The 18,883-nt window shown below is 41.3% G+C and overlaps 1 protein-coding gene across 2 annotated transcripts in view; it reads left to right on the top strand.

Annotated features, from left to right (window-relative positions):
* The first annotated feature begins 386 nt into the window (after positions 1–386).
* Positions 387–18,883, top strand: part of LOC120514737 (complement factor H-like) — a 59,787-nt gene continuing 41,290 nt past the window's right edge. The window contains exons 1-2 of one of the 2 annotated variants that reach the window (XM_039735252.1): positions 387–657; positions 12,713–12,898. In XM_039735252.1, the coding sequence (XP_039591186.1) occupies positions 579–657; positions 12,713–12,898 (265 nt within the window). In that variant the 5' untranslated portion in view covers positions 387–578. The remainder of the gene's footprint in view (positions 658–12,712; positions 12,899–18,883) is intronic. The other variant, XM_039735250.1, reaches the window with a different exon arrangement.

Here is an 18,883-nt window from a genome sequence, read left to right as displayed (position 1 = left end):
TAGCCAATGTGATGAGCAACTGGGTGTGCCCACTATTTTCTTAGATGATCCCAATCATGTTGTGCTGTAAATTGTTAATTATCCCATTGCAGCACCATCTGCTTTCAGTACAGTTTGTATCCCTCATTTACTCACATGACTCCTTTACATTTCTCAGTTCTCTGTCCTTCAGACAAACATGATAAGGGCAGAGTGACAGAGGTGAAACCCAAAAGAGAGAGATTCAGAGAAGATCTGATAGCAGTGTTTATATTTACAAAGGTTACACATATTTTTACCATAATGTTCTCTAACAGTAAATTGTGTCAGCAGTCTAACCAGAAATCAGACTTGTTAGCGATGTGAACCTCTACTAAAGTGCAATTTGTCTGAAAAGGGGCAGGAAAGACAAACACATCATTTTATAGCCAATAGACTGTTAACCTTTTGCTGGTTCATCTTTTCTGACTGTTAGCCTGGTTCTACTTTTTGTTAATTATTGAAAGGAGAAAATATGAACCGAGTGGGTGGTAGAGTGTCTGCATTTATAAGAAGGGGTTAAATGAAAATAATTATTATTCATTTGAATCAGTCTCAAAATGAGGAACGTTTTCACAGCTCTATTGATCCTGCTAGTTCACACTGGACACTGCACCCTGGTTTCCAGCCCAGTCACAGGTAAGATGTCTTCAGCTTTTACTGAAATGAATTTGAGCTTCTTGTCTAATAATTAACAGACTTTTAGTCTCTTTAGGTAAAAGTACAGAAATGTATTTTTCCTCATAAAAAGTAATTTTAATAGAACACAGGAAACAGGATGAGGAAAAGAGTAGACTTAAGAATTGGAAATGGGTAAAACTCCTGCAAATATTGATAACAATTCTTTACATTTATATGGTGCTTTTCTTGCTACTCGCTTTACACAGTGAGTGTGGAGCCATTTCAACCATCCCTGGAAGCATCCACCTGGAAGTTGAAATAGCAGCCATTATTGCACCAGTATGCTCACCACACATTAGCTGTTAGGTGGTGAAGGGGTGAGAGATAGATAGCCTATCAGAGACAGAGAAAGATTAAGAGGCCAAAATGATCAGGCCGTGGTGGGCAATTTAGTCAAAACATTCGGATCCTTTACGAAGGATGTTCAGGAATCTTTAATGACCACCTAGAGTCAGGGCCTCGATTTAATGTATCATCTGATGGACAGCTCAATATTTTACAGCACAGTGGTGCTGGTCACTGTACTGGATATTGGGATTCAAGTTCAAACCTCAGTGTAAGCACCTCCTGCTGGCCTTGCCAACCCAATCTTTTACTTGTTGGTCTTCGATCCAAGTATTGGCTTAGCTTCCGGCAGATGACCTTTTCTCAAGTGCACGTGGTATGGAATGAAAAGATATGTGAGTCAGTGACTAGTTTTTGTTCTATCTTATATTATAAGGGTTTGATCTATCTCATATTATCAGTTAGTATTGAATAATGTTTGTGGAGGAATAGTCACCTTGTTATTAAGATGAGGTAATGGCAAACTTCACTAAACCAACTTTATTTGGTATTAGGTGTTTCATGGTGAGGGCAGTAGAATTGTCACGTTGTGTCATGTTAATTGGTGACTCTAACGTGGCCCATTATAATAGGATGAGCATTGCTGTGTAGTGGGAAGTTGCCCAAATGGTTCACTGGTCCACTGTCCAGGGTTGATTCTTGGTTTGTGCTTAAGATTTATAAAATCTTCTGGTCAAATAAGGCACTGCAGGTCTCCGCAGCATTATGCAAGGGGTCCCAACAAGGTCGTCCCTGTTTAGTTTACTCACAAAATAATAAAACAAGAGCTCTGCTATGAGCGCCACTATAAAACAACAAAAACTAGTACTGAGGTGAAAGAAAGCCATCTGGCTGTATTAACATCTTCTATAGTGGTTTAGGAAGCTCTGCTCTACGGTGCTGTCGCTTCAGAACTGAACGCCTCCTTCTAGCAGAGATTGGCTTTAAAGGCGAGAGCCTGCTAGGGCACTCGTTCTCTACCCGGGGTGGTAGTACCTGCTTCAGATAAGCCCAGACGGTGATCCACAGACAAGCATGCATAATAGTCTCCATTGCACTAAAATCCAGGAAGAGTAATATGTTGTTTGGCAAGTACACTTGTTACAAAAAACATGAGATGGGCAGTTTTCTCAAAAGATATCAATTACGTCCTAAAGGTTATCATATTAAACAATGAAGCAGAATTATCAATTAGTGAAAAAAGATTAAACTAGTAGGTTGGTTGGACATTTTTCCCTACAAGCAAAAACAGAGTTCCAATAAGGGCAAAGGGGGCAGAGGCTTGAGTCAGTGAATCCTCCTAGCTGTACATTCCGGATGTGTATGCATGTTGTCTGTTTGGAGTTTCATCCAATGATTTTATTATTAATCTAAAATTCCTAACCTCCCGTGATCTGCTTTTTCGTAGCAGAAACAAACAACTTTCTTCTCCAAACAATGTAGTTTTTTTGGGGTGCCTAAAACTGATCAGTGAATTTGATCCCCTCCTGTCTGAACATCTTGCAAAGTACAGGCGCAAAGCCTGTGGAAGGATAAATTACCTGTCCTTCATAACTAGTGACTAGTTTATTCACATCATGTATGTCAAACTTCAGATTTTCATTTTGGATGAAGTTAAAAGTGCCAAGCATTTTTCTACAATTTAGATCTCACTCTCAATGACCCGCTTTCTTTGATCATTTGCTATGGGCAACAGAATATATGGTTCGGAGTGTAACCAGTTAGCATATGCGATGTCAAAAATAAACAAATAATAGCAAAAATAATATATTAAAAAATAATAAGTTGCAGGAACTCCACCTCAACACTCCCTGATTAGTTCATTATTAGATTTAAGGGGCCCAGAAATCCTTCTTGCCTATATCTCAATATGAGGTAAAATCCCGCCCTGACTAGACTTTATTCAGAACAGAATAATCATTTTTACTTTTTAATCACATTTAATCAGATTCTTTTTTTTCCTCATTTCCCATTTCTGTGTGGGGCTGATTTATTTGACCAACGCTGTCCATACAGCCTGCCAATCAAATCCTTTTCTTTCAAGTCTTCTTTAACTTTATCCATCCACCTCCACTTTGGCCTCCCTTGCTTTCTCTTCCCCTGTACTTCCATTCCCATCACTCTTTTGTCCACATATTCATGGACTTTCCTCATAACATATACATATTATCTCTGAAGTGGGCAATGAATAGTATATTCACTTTATCTGTTTTTGCCACCTTACTTCCCTTGAAAATATATGCCCTGGGAATTAAGTAATTGTAGGATGTCACTTTAAGGGGAGAAGGGAATCAAGCTGTGCCTGTAGATCCTTGCATAAACAACCCGTTTCGCAGCGTAAGGGGATAGTCGTTCTTCAAAAAGGAGGGGAAGGAGGAGAGGAGGGATTTCAAGGGGTGCTCTAAAAAGCATGAGAGGCTGAGGGGGTGGATTTGTTTATGTATACATGATTACAAGTGCTGGCTAATAATCGGAGGATGTCTGTGTGTGCAGGACTGCCTTTATTATATATGATTGAAGCTTACATCTTCCGTTTCTTAGTGAGAGAATCTTTAATACACCACCATACTGGCTTTTAGGGCAGGATTCACCTCTAAACCAGTGAGAATACTCCATTATAACTTAACACTAGAATTACCAGAGCCTGTGAGAAAGCTCGTAAATCCGGGCCACCTTAAATCTGTTCGCACCTCTCCCTCAGCGTGTTTTGTCCTGTAAATATGCCGATTACCCCTCCTTGAACCGTCACCTTATCGTGGTGGAGGGGTTTGCGTGTCCCAATGATCCTAGGAGCTATGTTGTCCAGGGCTTTATGCCCCTGGTAGGGCCACCCAAGGCAAACTGGTCCTAGGTGAGGTATGAGACAAAGAGCGGTTCAAAAAAAACCTCTGATGAAGAATAAAAACCTTGGACGACGTTTTCCCTTGCCCGGACGCGGGTCACCGGGGCCCCTCTTGAGCCAGGCCTGGAGGTGGGGCTCGATGGCGGCGCCTGGTGGCGGGCCTGCACCCATGGGGCTCGGCCGGGCACAGCCCGAAGAGGAAACATGGGTCTTCCTCCCCATGGGCTCACCACCTATGGGAGGGGCCAAGGAGGTTGGGTGCAGTGTGAGTTGGGTGGTGGCCAAAGGCGGGGACCTTGGCGGTCTGATCCTCGGCTACAGAAACTGGCTCTTGGGACGTGGAATGTCACCTCTCTGAAGAGGAAGGAGCCTGAGCTAGTGCGCGAGGTCGAGAGGTTCCGGCTAGATATAGGACTCTGGAACCAATCTCCTTGAGAGGGGCTGGACTCTCTACCACTCTGGAGTTGCCCCCGGTGAGAGGCGCCGAGCAGGTGTGGGCATACTTATTGCCCCCCGACTCGGAGCCTGTGCATTGGGGTTTACCCGGTGGGCGAGAGGGTGGCCTCCCTCCGCCTTCGGGTGGGGAAGGGTCCTGACTGTTGTTTGTGCGTATGCACCAACAGCAGTTTGGAGTATCCACCCTTTTGGAGTCTCTGGAGGGGTGCTAGAGGGCATACCTTCTGGGGATTCCCTCGTTTTGCTGGGAGACTTCAATGCTCACGTGGGCAATGACAGTGAGACCTGGAAGGGCGTGATTGGGAGGAATGGCCCCGATCTGAACCCGAGCTGTGTTTTGTTATTGGACTTCTGTGCTTGTCACGGATTGTCCATAACGAACACCATGTTCAAGCATAAGGGTGTTCATATGTGCACTTGGCACCAGGACACCCTAGGCCTCAGGTCGATGATCGACTTTGTGTTCTTGTCGTGGGACTTGCAGCCATATGTCTTGGACACTCGGGTGAAGAGAGGGGCGGAGCTGTCAACTGATCACCACCTGGTGGTGAGTTGGCTTCGATGGTGGGGGAAGATGCCGGTCAGACCTGGTAGGCCCAAACGTGTTGTGAGGGTCTGCTGGGAACGGCTGGCAGAGTCCCCTGTCAGAAGTAGCTTCAACTCCCACCTCCGGCAGAACTTCAACCACGTCCCGAGGGAGGTGGGGACATTGAGTCGAATGGGCCATGTTCCGTGCCTCTATTGTTGAGGCGGCTGACCGGAGCTGTGGCCGCAAGGTGGTGGTGCCTGTCGTGGCGGCAATCCCGAACCCGCTGGTGGACACCGCGGTGAGGGATGCCGTCAAGCTGAAGAAGGAGTCCTATAGGACTTTTTGTCCTGTGGGTCTCTGGAGGCAGCTGATAGGTACCGGCAGGCCAAGCGAACGCGGCTTCGTTGTTGCTGAGGCAAAACTCGGGCATGGGAGGAGTTTGGAGAGCCATGGAGAGCGACTTTGGACGGCTTCGAGGAGATTCTGGTCCACCGTCCGGCGTCTCAGGAGGGAAGCAGTGCAGTGTCAACACCGTATATGGTGGGGATGGTGCGCTGCTGACCTGACTTCGGGCGTGGGTCGGTGGGAGGAGTACTTCAAGACCTCCTCAATCCCACTAACATGCCTTCCAATGAGGAAGCAGAGCCTGGGGACTCTGAGGTGGGCTCTCCCATCTCTGGGACTGAAGTCACCGAGGTGGTCAAAAACTCCTTGGTGGCAGGGCCCCGGGTGGATGAGATACCGAGTTCCTTAAGGCTCTGGATGTTGTAGGACTGTCTTGGTTGACACGCCTCTGCAACATCGCATGGACATCGGGACAGTGCCTCTGGATTGGCAGACCGGGGTGGTGGTCCCCTCTTTAAAAGGGGACCGGAGGGTGTGTTCCAACTATAGAGGGATCACACTCCTCAGCCTCCCTGGAAAAGTCTATTCGGGGTTCTGGAGAGGAGGGTCCGTCGGATAGTGAACCTCGGATTCAGGAGGAACAGTGTGGTTTTCGTCCCTGGTCGCGAACAGTGGACCAGCTCTTCACCCTTAGCAGAGTCCTGGAGGGTGCATGGGAGTTTGCCCGACCGGTCTACATGTGTTTTGTGGACTTGGAAAAGGCATTCGACCGTGTCCCTCGGGAATCCTGTGGGGTGCTCGGGAGTATGGGGTACGGACCCCTGATAAGAGCTGTTCGGTTTCTGTACAACCGGTGTCAGAGCTTGGTCCGCATTGCCGGCAGTAAGTCGAGCCCGTTTCCAGTGAGAGTTGGACTCCGCCAGGGCTGCCCTTTGTCACCAATTCTGTTCATAACTTTTATGGATATAATTTCTAGGCGCAGCCAGGGTGTTGAAGGGGTCCGGTTTGGTGGACTCAGGATTGGGTCACTGCATTTTGCAGATGATGTTGTCCTGTTTGCTTCATCAGGCCGTGATCTTCAGCTCTCTGGATCGGTTCGCAGCTGAGTGTGAAGCGGCTGGGATGAGAATCAGCACCTCCAAATCCGAGAGCATGGTCCTCAGCCGGAAAAGGGTTAAGTGCCCTCTCAGGGTTGGGGAAGAGATCCTGCCCCAAGTGGAGGAGTTCAAGTATCTCGGGGTCTTGTTCACGAGTGAGGGAAGAATGGAGCGTGAGATCGACAGGCGGATCGGTGGGCTCTGCATCGGTCTGTCGTGGTGAAAAAGGAGCTGAGCCGTAAGGCAAAGCTCTCAATTTACCAGTCGATCTACCCTAACCCTAACCCTACCCTCACCTATGGTCATGAGCTATGGGTAGTGACCGAAAGAACGAGATCGCAATACAAGCGGCTGAAATGAGTTTCCTCCGCAGAGTGTCTGGGCTTTCCCTTAAAGATAAGGTGAGAAGCACAGTCATCCAGGAGGGGCTCAGAGTAGAGCCGCTGCTCCTCCGCATCGAGAGGAGTCAGATGAGGTGGCTCGGGCATCTGAATCAGGATGCCTCCTGGACGCCTCCCTGGTGAGGTGTTCCGGCACGCCCAACCGGGAGGAGGCCCGGGAAGACCCAGGACACGCTGGAGGGACTATGTCTCTCGGCTGGCCTGGGAATGCCTAGGGATTCTTCCGGAAGAGCTGGAAGAAGTGGCCGGGGAGAGGGAAGTCTGGGCCTCTCTGCTTAAGCTGCTGCCCCCGCGACCCGACCTCGTATAAGCGGAAGAGGATGGATGGATGGAAATATGCCGATTAAGATAAGCAGCTGGCTATTCCATCCCCCCACCCACCACTGCAGTTCAATTTGCCAAGAAGTTTCTCAGTGCTCAGTGTTTATCTTTGAGTGAAGTGCTGGAGCTTTATTTGGTAAAAAAGTACATCGTCATTTAGAATACATACATTTCATGTGTGTTCAGTGCCGTCAACAATCTCTGTAAAAACTTTGTTAACACAGAAATGTTTTTCATGTATTACTACTAAGTGACAAAATGTAGACGTGAAATATATAATGTGTGAAACCTGAAATACAAATATGAAATAAACACTTTCACAAAAGGTGCAAGTATAACAAAACAAGTGCACTTTTATTCAAGATTTAAACCAAAGTAAAAAGAAAACAGGTTACGGATAGGCAGTTGATATGACAGCTTGTGTGGTGCAATGCTAAGAACTGCTGCCTTTCAATCAAGAGGTCGCAGTTTCGATATCAGCTGCTTCAGTAATTTACCGTTTTGAGTAGTGAGCTACTCTTATTGTTTATATCATACAATAAAAACATACATTTGATTTGTGTCTGTAAATTTATAGTACTTGGGTGGGTGTGAGTGTTGTGCGTGACTGAGAATGTCTGTGGATGTGAATTGTTTTTATTCCGTTTTATTCTTGAGTGTTCCTGCTAACGCTCACTTAGCATGCGCCTTCTGATCCATGATGTCAAATTGCTCTGACAAAAAAGAGAGACTTAAAGATATATATATATATATATATATATATATATATATATATATATATATATATATATATATATATATATATATATATATGACATTTGGAATAATTCATTTTATGACCTGTATTGTACATTTTGGAAAACATTGTTGCACTAATGCAACATTATATTCATTTGCATACCTTCATGCAGTTGTAGTCATGACGTGACTGCATTTGTTTTTTTTTTTTTTCCGATCTTGGCCAGTGTCCACATGTTGCTGCATGTTGGTATCTGTTTTCAACTCCAGGAGATGCAGAGGATAGAATATTACAGACAGGTCAGTTTTGTGCTATATACAATCATCAGATTCAAATGTTAACAGTTCCCACACATACCCAAGGACCGTCCTTCTTACATTTATGACACATGTATAAGGTGTGAAGCCTGAAGTCCAAATATCAAAGAAACACTTTCACAAAAGGTACAAATATAACAGAACAGGTGCACTACTATTAAAGAATATAACTGCAGTAAAACAACCCGCGTTAGGGAGCAACATTGACACACATTTGCCAAAAGAGTTTCAGTGGCACAACGGAATCAGCTGTTGACTGGTAGTCTAAACTTCACGCGTTTGATCCCAGACGAGCCATTTTGAGAAGTGAGCTGCACGTATTTTTACTATTTTAGAATAAAAACATACATTTGATTCCAGTCTGTAAGAGCCGGTGTAATTTATGATACTTGTAAAGGTTACCTTTGTTTTTTTTTTTATTCAGTTTTATTCTCTCAGCCGCATTCAGGATCCCAGCCCCCCAACCTCGTATTTGACACTGCTGTTTTCACATAGATGTGCTATAACAGAGGTAAACTCAAATTATGACTGGCTCTTATATACAAAAAACGGTGCATGTGCCCAAAACATTAACATTCATATGTTACTTACATAAATGCCAGATCGAATCTTATTTACCTTTATTTATTTACTTACTTCCTACAGTGTAAAGTCACAAGTAGAGTGCATAGCATATACAAAGTACAGCGATGGCAGTAGTGCATTCGTCGTCATGATTTGAGTTTACCTCTGTTATAGCGCGTCTATGTGAAAACAGCAGTGTCAAATGCGCCTGCAGGGGGAGGGGGGCTGGGATCGTGAACGCGGCTGAGATAATAATAGCGGAATAAAAAAAAACAAAGCTAACCTTTACAAGTATCATAAATTACACTGGCTGTTACAGACTGGAATCAAATGTATGTTTTTATTTTAAAATAGTAAGAATACGTGCAGCTCACTTGTCAAAACGGACTTGTCCAGGATCAAACTCGTGAAGTTTAGATTACCAGTCAACAGCTGATACCGTTGTGCCACCAAAGCGCTCGTAACAAATGCTTGTCAATGTCGCACCTTAATGCAGGTTGTTTTTCTGCAGTTATATTCTTGAATAGAAGCACACTTGTTCTGTTATATTTGTACCTTTTGTGAAAGTGTTTCTTTGAAATATGGAATGTCTACATTTTTTTCAATTATTACTAAAACATGAAAACGTTTCTGTTTTAACGATGTGTTTACACAGATCATTGTAGACACGAATACACATGAAATGCAAGTGTTCCAAATAACGATATAGTATTTATAAAAGGTGTCATTTTGCTTGACTTCTCACTCTATACAACTCTAAGCAACTGACACGCAGGTAACCAGACTTGAGCTGAGAAAACTGTGCGGGGTGGGGGGATTTGATGGCAGGCTGCTTGCTGTTTGCTGCTTATCGACACATTTACAGGACAAAAGACGCTGACGGAAAGGTGAGAAGCGATTTAAGGTGGGATGGATCTACGAGTTTTTTCATAGGCTCTGGTAATTCTAGTGTTACAAGGAAAGCACACCAATATTCCATTTTACCTCTAATCTGGATTTAACTGTGGAATACCCATGCGAGTTGGATCGTTGAGATAAACATTTGGATAAGGATATTTGTTAAAAAAATGGGACTGGGGATGGTTTATGGTGGGGTATAAGGTAGGTGTGTATATGTTTAACATATATATGTGTATAAATGTATGTGATGATTACATTTATGTTCTGTTTGTAAGTAAGTTCTTCTCCTGTTTTTTGTTTCAGCGCAAGTACAGTTCCATTATAGAGGTGGTTACTCAGTTGTATTCCCATTTAAACCATTATTTGTTTATTTGTTCAGATTACTTCGTGTATGATATTCTAAGAGGAAATTATGTACATAATTACGTTTGGATTTTTGTAATATATGAACTGATTGTTTGATTCAGTTTATTTGGTCTGGATGGTTATTTTCTATCTCTAAAGGTCAACATCATAAAAGGGGATCAAATTAGGGCTAAGGTCCTGTCCATTTCCAAACTTATTAGAATTAAACTCTTACTAAGGGTAGGATGTTCTCGTGTGTGTCGTGTACATCTCACCACAATTAATTAGAGGAACTCACTAAACCTCAGCAGGGCTGTGGAGTCGGAGTCGAGGAATCGGAGACAATTTTGGGTACCTGGAGTCGGAGTCGGCAAAAAGTTAACCGACTCCGACTCCTACTAAATTTAAATGGGAATTAAAAAAGTAAGTTGAAATGTCCCAATTCACAAACAGTCATAATGAACTACTTCTCTGCTGTAAGAATAAAGCCCAATGCATGCAGTGCATAATGTTACCACAAAACAAACATGTCAAGTAACCATGAAGCATGCTTTTCATTGACTGTATGCGTCACTATATGGGATGTAATGCACAGGTAAGGTGCAGCACCGCTTTCCATTGTGTCGTGTTCCACTGTTACAGGGAACTGTGAACCTAGCCTAAAGCCCCCCCATACATTTACAGATGCACTGCCGATTTTTCGGCCGTTCAACGAGTCATCACACGTCAAACGCCTGAAAAATCATCTGGTGTGTTCTCAGCTCCGGCTCCCCTTCGCTATGCGCTAGTGAAGGGGGCCGAAGGAGCCGAGAACACAGATCTCCCTACCTGTCTCCAGCAGAGGCTCGTTCTGTTGATAAGCTGGCTGGTGAGTGACACAATGCACTAAACTTCCGGCTGGCTGACAGAGGAGACAGCCACTGCAGCAGACAGAGGCATCACCTTACTTTGGATGGGGGCGGTGGTCGAGATTTTCGGCAAGCTGGATCTGCCCGTCCATGTGAACACCCGCAATCTGCGGCTGCCAATCAATTGACGCGATTGTACACGCACATCGGTCAGTGGCAAAATCAGGTCGGTTTGCAGGACTAGAGACACTTGTATAAGTGTACTACCAGAAACACCTCCACAGGAGGAACTTCAAAGCACTAGTGGAAACTCAGGATCATCCTCTTCAAATGAAGAGTTAGATTTTGATTCCTTTTTGGACAAAATGGAAGGAAAAGGAAAGCGACGTTGCATAAGCAATAAAGAACCAGTCAATGTCCAAATAAAGAAATTCCGGCAGGAGTTTTTTAAAGAACTAAAGGAAGTTGAAAAGTATGATCACTCATCAAAACTTAGTGCTGAAGAAGCCATCCTTGTGTATCCAGAGATCATTGGTGATGTGGCTAGAATTGTAACGGCAATGCCACCCACCCAAGTCAGTGTTGAAAGATTATTTTCAGCTCTGAAAATAATCAAATCAGATTTAAGAGCCTCTATGAAAGAGAATCTGGCTGAAGCAATTCTGTTTCTTAGAACTCTACACTGATTTTAGATTGCATGTAAAGGGAACCCGAGGTCAGAGGAATATGGAGGCTGCCATATTTATTTCCTTTCCTTTAACTATAACTGTATTCCAAGTTTAATATAGGTTTTCCAGATATTGTTTTTAGTTCATATAGTTAAGCTTTTTTTTTGTTTTAAAAGTTAAAACTACCAAAGAATGTGGTTTGTATTTTTGAACCAATACATTTCCTGTTCCTGATTTTTATGCCTGCTATTACTATCCAGACACTTGTTTAAAAAAAATAAATAAACAAAACCTTGTTTTCATTGTGTTTGTCTTTAATCTGGCATTATAGTAGAGTGTTGGCTTCCTAGCCAGTAGTGGTGAAATGAAATGTATGTTGCCTTCCTTTCCTTCAATGGATGTAGAAAATACATTAGCATAGTATATACATACAGAGGAGTCGGAGTCGGGGAGTCGGAGTCGGAGTCGGAAGATTTAGAAACTGAGGAGTCAGAGTCGGAGCATTTATCTACCGACTCCACAGCCCTGCACCTCAGCCTACTTTCCAGTACTTTCATAGAGGTCTCTACCACTTTTGCAGAACCTCTGATTGTCTCATTTCTTTTCCTGTCCTATATTGTATCTCCACACATCTATCTCAACATTCTCATTTCTGCCATGTTCTTACCACTGTCTTTAAAACCTTACCTTTAACCTTCTCCTTAATTCTTCGATCACACAATATCTCATGATAACTTCTTCCTATTGTCCCATCCTTACTGCACTCTATTGGCTACCTCTACATTTAATTCTCCATCCTGGGCTACCACTGATCCTAAATATTTAAATTAATCCACTCTTTTCAAGTACTCTGACTGCAGGCTAACTTTTGAATCCTGATCATCATTAAACTCCATATATTTTGTCTTCTTCCTATTTATCTTCAACCCTCTATCCTCCAAAGCCTTTCTCCATTCTTCCAACTTCGTCTTTACTGGAGCTACACAGCACAATGTCATCAGCAAAAAACCTGCACCAAGGTGATTGGTCTTTTATCCTATTACTCAACACATCCATAAACCGATTAAACAGGTAAGGACTTAAAGAAGATTCCTGGTGCAGACCTACTTGAACTGGGATTTTGTCTGTTACCCCAGCACTGCTTTTAACCTGAGCACTTACTTCCTAATACATATCCTGGACAATCCTCATATACTCTTCTGGCACTTCTTTCTCTCTCATGCACCCCCAGACTTTCAATCAAGTTAATACTATCAATCAATAATTGATTATTTGCACTGAAATGCTTAAAGTAATTACAACTTCTTTTATTTTTAGTTAAACCAAATGTCTGCACTTTGCCTGAAATTGTCCATGGCTATATATTTAATACAAAGAATGAATATTTCCCAGAAGAAATATTATATTTTGCCTGTAAGACTGGATACAAATCAGACACCAGAAGTTGGTGGGGTGGAACGCACTGTAAATTTGGAGAATGGCAACCCACACCTAAATGTATTGGTAAGTGGATTTAACACTTTCTTTTGACATTAGAAGACATTTATTTCTATAGCACATTTTCATACAAATGATGTAGCTCCAAGTGCTTTACAAGATGAAGAAAAAAAAGTTAATAAAAAAGAAAAATATAAAAATAACATTATGCAATACTGAGTAATAAAGAATAAAGTAAGATAAGATAGGAATGAGGACAGAAAAAACAACAACAACAAAAAAAGTCCAGTGGGTTGGAGGAAAAAAGCAAAATCTGCAGGGGTTCCTAGGCCACGAGACCACTCAGCTCCCACTGGGCATTCTACCTAAAATACTGTAAATGACCTCAATCAGTCCTCATTGTGTTCAGGGTTCACATGGAAGAATTTGATGATGATGGTCATGTGGACATCTGGCCTTCAATCCATCAATGTAGGGACTTGTATGGTTGCCCTGATTAGGTGGTGGTGGTAGTGCAGATCACCAATACAGAAAACCAGAAAAAGAACAGCAGAATAAGTAGGGGTTAGTATGGATTGCGGAGCCATGATAAAAATGATAACTCAATTTGTATACAGAATATCAGGGTTACACTAAAATGAAGCTGTGAAAAAGCTATGTTAAAGTAATGGGTTTTTAGCAGTTTTTTTAAAGTGCTCCAGCATATTAGCCTGACAAATTTCTATTGGTAAACTATTTCAGATTTTAGGTGTTTAACAGCAGAAGACCACCTCACCACTTCTTTTAAGTTTAGCTCTTGGAATTCTAAGCAGACAATCATTTGAATATCTAAGGTTACGATTTAGAGTGTAAAGTGTAAGGCATTCCAAAATATAGGATGGAGTGAGATTATTTAAGGCTTTGTAAACCATAAGCAGTATTTTAAAGTCAATTCTAAATGGCACAGGTAACCAATTAATGACATCAAAACTGGAGAGATGTGCTTGGATTTTCTTTTCCTACTTAAGATTCTTGCAGCTACATTCTGCACTAGTGGCAATCAATTGATATCTTTCTTGGGTGGTCCTGAGAGGAGTGCGTTACAGTAATCTAATCAACTAAAAACAAAAGCATGAACTAATTATTCAGCATCTTGCAAAGTTATAAGAGATCTAAATTTTGCTATATTTCTTAAGTGAAAAAATGTTTCTCTAGTAATCTTATTAATATTTGATTTAAAGGTTTAGGTTAGAATCAATAATTACCCCTAAATTATTTACCTCTGTCTTGATTTTTAAGCCTAATGGATCAAGTTTATTTCTAATACCCTCATTATATCCATTTTTGCCAATCACTAAGATTTCTGCTATCTCCTTGTTTAGTTTAAGAAAGTTACTACTTATCCATTCAAATACATAAGAAAGACACTGTGTCAGTGAACCATCAGTGGTCATCAGCATAGCTGTGGTAGCTCACATTATGCCTTGAGATAATCTGACCTAATGGAAGCATGTTGATCTAAAAGAGCAGCGGACCCAGGATAGAGCCTTGTGGAACACCATATAGAATAGTATGTGTCATCGAAGTATAATTAACACAGCTAACAAAGAATTTTCTACCTTTTAAGTAAGGTTCAAACCAATTTAAGACATTGCCAGAGAAGCCCACCCACTGGCAAGGCAAATTATAAAAATATTGTAATAAATGGTATCAATACGGCACTCAGGTTTAAGAGGATGAGAACAGATAAACGGCCTCTATCTAACCCACAAGTCATTTATTACTTTAACGAGTGCAGTTTCTGTACTATGATTTGTTCTGAAACCCAAATGAAACTTGTCAAGAATAGAATGTTTATTCAAGTGACTATTTAGCTGCGTAATGACTGCCTTTTCTAGGATTTTACTCAATAAAGACCGGTTAGTAATAGGTCTAAAATTGTCAAAAACAGAGGAGTCGAGATTAGTTTTCTTAAGCTGGGTTTTAACAACAGCCGTCTTAAGACAGTCTGGGAAGACCTCCGTATCTAATAATGAATTTACTACTGTATGTCAAGCACACTATCAATTAGCATGCCAGATATTTTTTGGAGGGTCTCAGTTGATAACTTATTCTATATAGATTGGGTAAATCTATTTTGGTGAAAGAATTTAATTAGCTTAAAATGGAATACTGGGATTTAATAGGATCGGTACTGTGGGGACGTACTATACTATTTCTATTATCATTAATTTTGTGATTAAAAAATATAGTAAAAGCCTCACAATTTTCACTGGAAGCATTTTGGAGGCATTCCTTTGAGTGACATGGGTTTAGCAAATTGATCAATAGTCGAAAAGAAAACTCTTGGATTTCCAGCATTGTTATTTATAATTGCAGAGAAGTAGCACTGCCTCTCAAGATGAACTATGTTGTTGTATTCTGTTATTTTAGCCTTTAATAATTCATAGTGGACAATCAATTTAGTTTTTCCCCATTTAGCTCAGCTCTCTGGCATGTTTTCTTTAAATTAGAAACTCTTTGGGTCTTTCATGGTGTAACAATGCTGGAGGATTTTAAAAATTTTCTTTGCAGGAGCAATTATGTCAGTTACATCTTTCACTTTAGCATCAAAATTTACTATTTACATTATTATCAAAAATGTAGTAAGCACTACAAATGGACTAGTTGCTTAAAATTTTAGTAAACTTTGAAGCTGCAATCTTTTAATTTTTTAACAATATGCTTCTCATTAATTTTATCCATCAGTATTTCTATATTAAATAGAAACTGATATCCACAATTTGCCTCACATCAACTTTTAATCCTTTAGTAATCACCAAATCCAACCTATGCCCCCCATTGTGTGCTGGCTGACTAACATGCTGGCTCAGATCAAAAGTGTGCAGGACATTCATGAATACTTTTGCTTTCAGGTCACACTGATTATCAATATGAAAATTAAAATCACCAATTATTAGGAACCTGTCATAGTTAGTTATTATAATTGACACCAAGTCTGAGAATTTGTCAAAGACACATTATATTTAGAAGGTCTATACATGGACAATACTAGAGACTGAGAAAGTCCTTGAATAACAATGACAAAATACTCAAAAGATGTGAAAGTACCAAAGCTGACATCTTTACATTTCAACTGACTTGAATAAATATTTGCTAAACCACAGCCTTTCTTACCTTGCGAAACAGCATGAGGAAAAATGTAATTCAGATGTGCAGATTCAATTAAAACAGCTGCACTATCAGAGCGAAGCCACGTTTCACTTAATGTAAGAAAGTCAATTTTCCTGTCATTAATAAGATTGTTGATAGAAAAGGTCTTGTTGGTTAACACTCTAACATTTAATAAGGCCGTATTTAAGGTCTCGGAAGAGCAGAACTGAACTACCACAGCATTACGGCTGTTTGAAATGGTAATTAAATTATTTGTTTTAATGCTGCTTTGTGCGGATTTTTTATTTAATCTATAGCCTGTTGTTATAGTTTTAATAAAGTGCACATATGAGCTATGTTATATGGGTTGGTTATATGGGTTGGAGGCAGTGGCACTGACCAGAAAGCAGGAGACAGAGCTGGAGGTGGCAGAGTTAAAGATGCTGAGATTTGCACTGGGTGTGACGAGGATGGATAGGATTAGAAATGAGGACATTAGAGGGTCAACTCAAGTTGGATGGTTGGGAGACAAAGTCAGAGAGGCGAGATTGTGTTGTTTTGGCCAGGTGCAGAGGAGAGTTGCTGAGTATATTGGGAGAAGAATGCTAAGGATAGAACTGCCTGGTAAGAGAAGAAGAGGAAGGTTTAAGAGAAGGGTTAGGGATATGGTTAGAGAGGACATGCAGGTGATGGGTGTAACAGAACAAGATACAGAGTACAGAAAGATATGGAAGAAGATCTGCTGTGGCAATCCCTAACGGGAGCAGCCAAAAGGAGAAGAATAGAGATGAAATGGTAATTAAATTATTCATATTTATGCCGCGGCCTCTTCGAGAAGAGATCCCAGTTGTCCACAAAACCAATGTTTTGTTCCTCGCAGAACTGTTTCAACTAGTTGCTTAATGCCAGCAGATGACTGTAGTACTCATCTGATCTTCTAGCCAGAGGTAAGGGACACAAAATGAAGATTCTCACAGCCGGGGTCCTCTGCTTCGTGGCATTAATAAGTGTTGCGAAATCCACCTTAAATTAACATAAAATATCTCTTGCTGCATGCAGTGCGCTGTCACCGCTTGTTAGCCGTCTCTACCGAGTGGCTGCAGGTCTGTTTTCTGAAAAGCACACAAAGCAATGCTTTCATACATAAACCAACATAAAACTTTTGTTGCTGGTTCTGTGGCCACTCTTGCTGAGTTTCCTCCACCTCTGACAGCAGCAGCAGCGGCTCCAAGGGGGAGGCAGTGGTACAGACAGAGTAACACAATCTACTTTGTAACTCTTGTCACTATAAGTGGCAGTCCTCCCAGGCAAACATTGCCATAGGTGCATCAGCTACTTAAATGTGTTCAGCACCACAATCAGCTGGTAACCGATCATCTGCTGCAGGTAAAACACTTTTGTTTTAGATCTCAATCTTCAGATTACTTGTGCCAAAGTTGTAGTCCAACAAGTCAGGATCAAATTCAGAATAATTAAATATGCGCAAAACGACATCCAGAGTATTTTGCTTTGCGCATTTGCTTTGCACTCTCGGTCTGTCAATGCCATTTTTGCTGTTGTTTGCTCATCACTACTCTTGCACACGCAGGGATTAGATACATTACTCCAAGCAAAGACAGTCTATCTTTACTATAAAAGCGATTTTTTTCAGTGTTTACAGCTGATTATTTCCCTCACCCTTCCTGTCAACAAAAGTTAAGGGTGAACATTATATATGAATTTCATTTTTTTCCTGAAAATTTTGTGCTAAATCAGAATGTGCATTATTCACAAGTGTGTATTATATGTAAGATTTTATGATATATCTCTGTTTTAAAGCAAGAGATGAGTTGTGGGGAGCCTTACGTTTATATGGACCAGACTGTGAAGCGAGACAGACATGATAGGACATAAAAGTGCCAAAAATGTTTTATTCATGTGGGAAAATAGGGAAGCCATCCTGTCAGACACTCAGAGCACTGGTCTGGATAGTAGGATCCACTAGGGAAATTACTTTTTTTTTCTTTTTCCTTTTCTTTTTGTAAAATTTGTGTTCTCCATATAATCATCCTTTTTCTTTGTAGGTTTGGCAAATAAGCAACAATAATTAAACACCACGCACTCTAATAACCACACTATCAATAACACTCTGGTTATTTTGAGTTTGGATATAAAACATACAGTAGATACAGAAAGAATTCAGAATCCTCCTGTCTGAAAACATATTTGCAAGAACAACAACAATGCATTTGCTGTATTGCCAAAAATCACCCAAGGGATGCCTAAATGGGCTTTAACAGGCCTTGTTTATTGATAGCCCCCCACCCTTCACTTCCTAAGAAGACAAGGTAAACTCCCCTCTCAAAAAAATCTTGTTGGGGGGAAAAAAATAGAAGAAATCTTGGAAAAGGCAATTCAGAGAGTGACTCCCTTCTATGAAGTTTGGGTATGCAATGGGTGTCAAATAATGGGGTAAATACAAGAGCTAGACAGACATGGCCACCTCAGAAATACAATACAATAATAGAAACTACAAGGCAAAATGCAGGAATAGATTATATCACTCAGTAATTACAGATCTATCACATATGAGGATACAGATTTGTTCAAATACATAAAAAATAATACAAATGAAAAACAACAGTATCTGTCAATCTGCCAATTGTTGAACTACAGTCAGATTGTAGAAAAAAAGTCAGACAAACCAGATACTGTCAGAGTCCTGAAGACCACCCTCTTGCCCCCCATTGGTCATTCTACAGCTGAGTCCGTGCTTGGCTGGCCAATCTGATGAAAGGTCCCTTCTACCTGATGATTCCAGTGTTCCAATCTGAGAGAACTTTTCCATGGCAGGCAAACAACTTGGCAGTAGAGCAGTGGCACCAAGTGCCACATGAGCATACCTAGATTTGTATAGGTACTTATTAAGTATATTACACC

This window comes from Polypterus senegalus, chromosome 14 (genome assembly GCF_016835505.1).
Source record: "Polypterus senegalus isolate Bchr_013 chromosome 14, ASM1683550v1, whole genome shotgun sequence".
NCBI lineage: Eukaryota > Metazoa > Chordata > Cladistia > Polypteriformes > Polypteridae > Polypterus > Polypterus senegalus.
The sequence above is the reverse complement of the archived record's forward strand: the minus strand, read 5'-3'. Positions and strand labels throughout refer to the sequence as shown.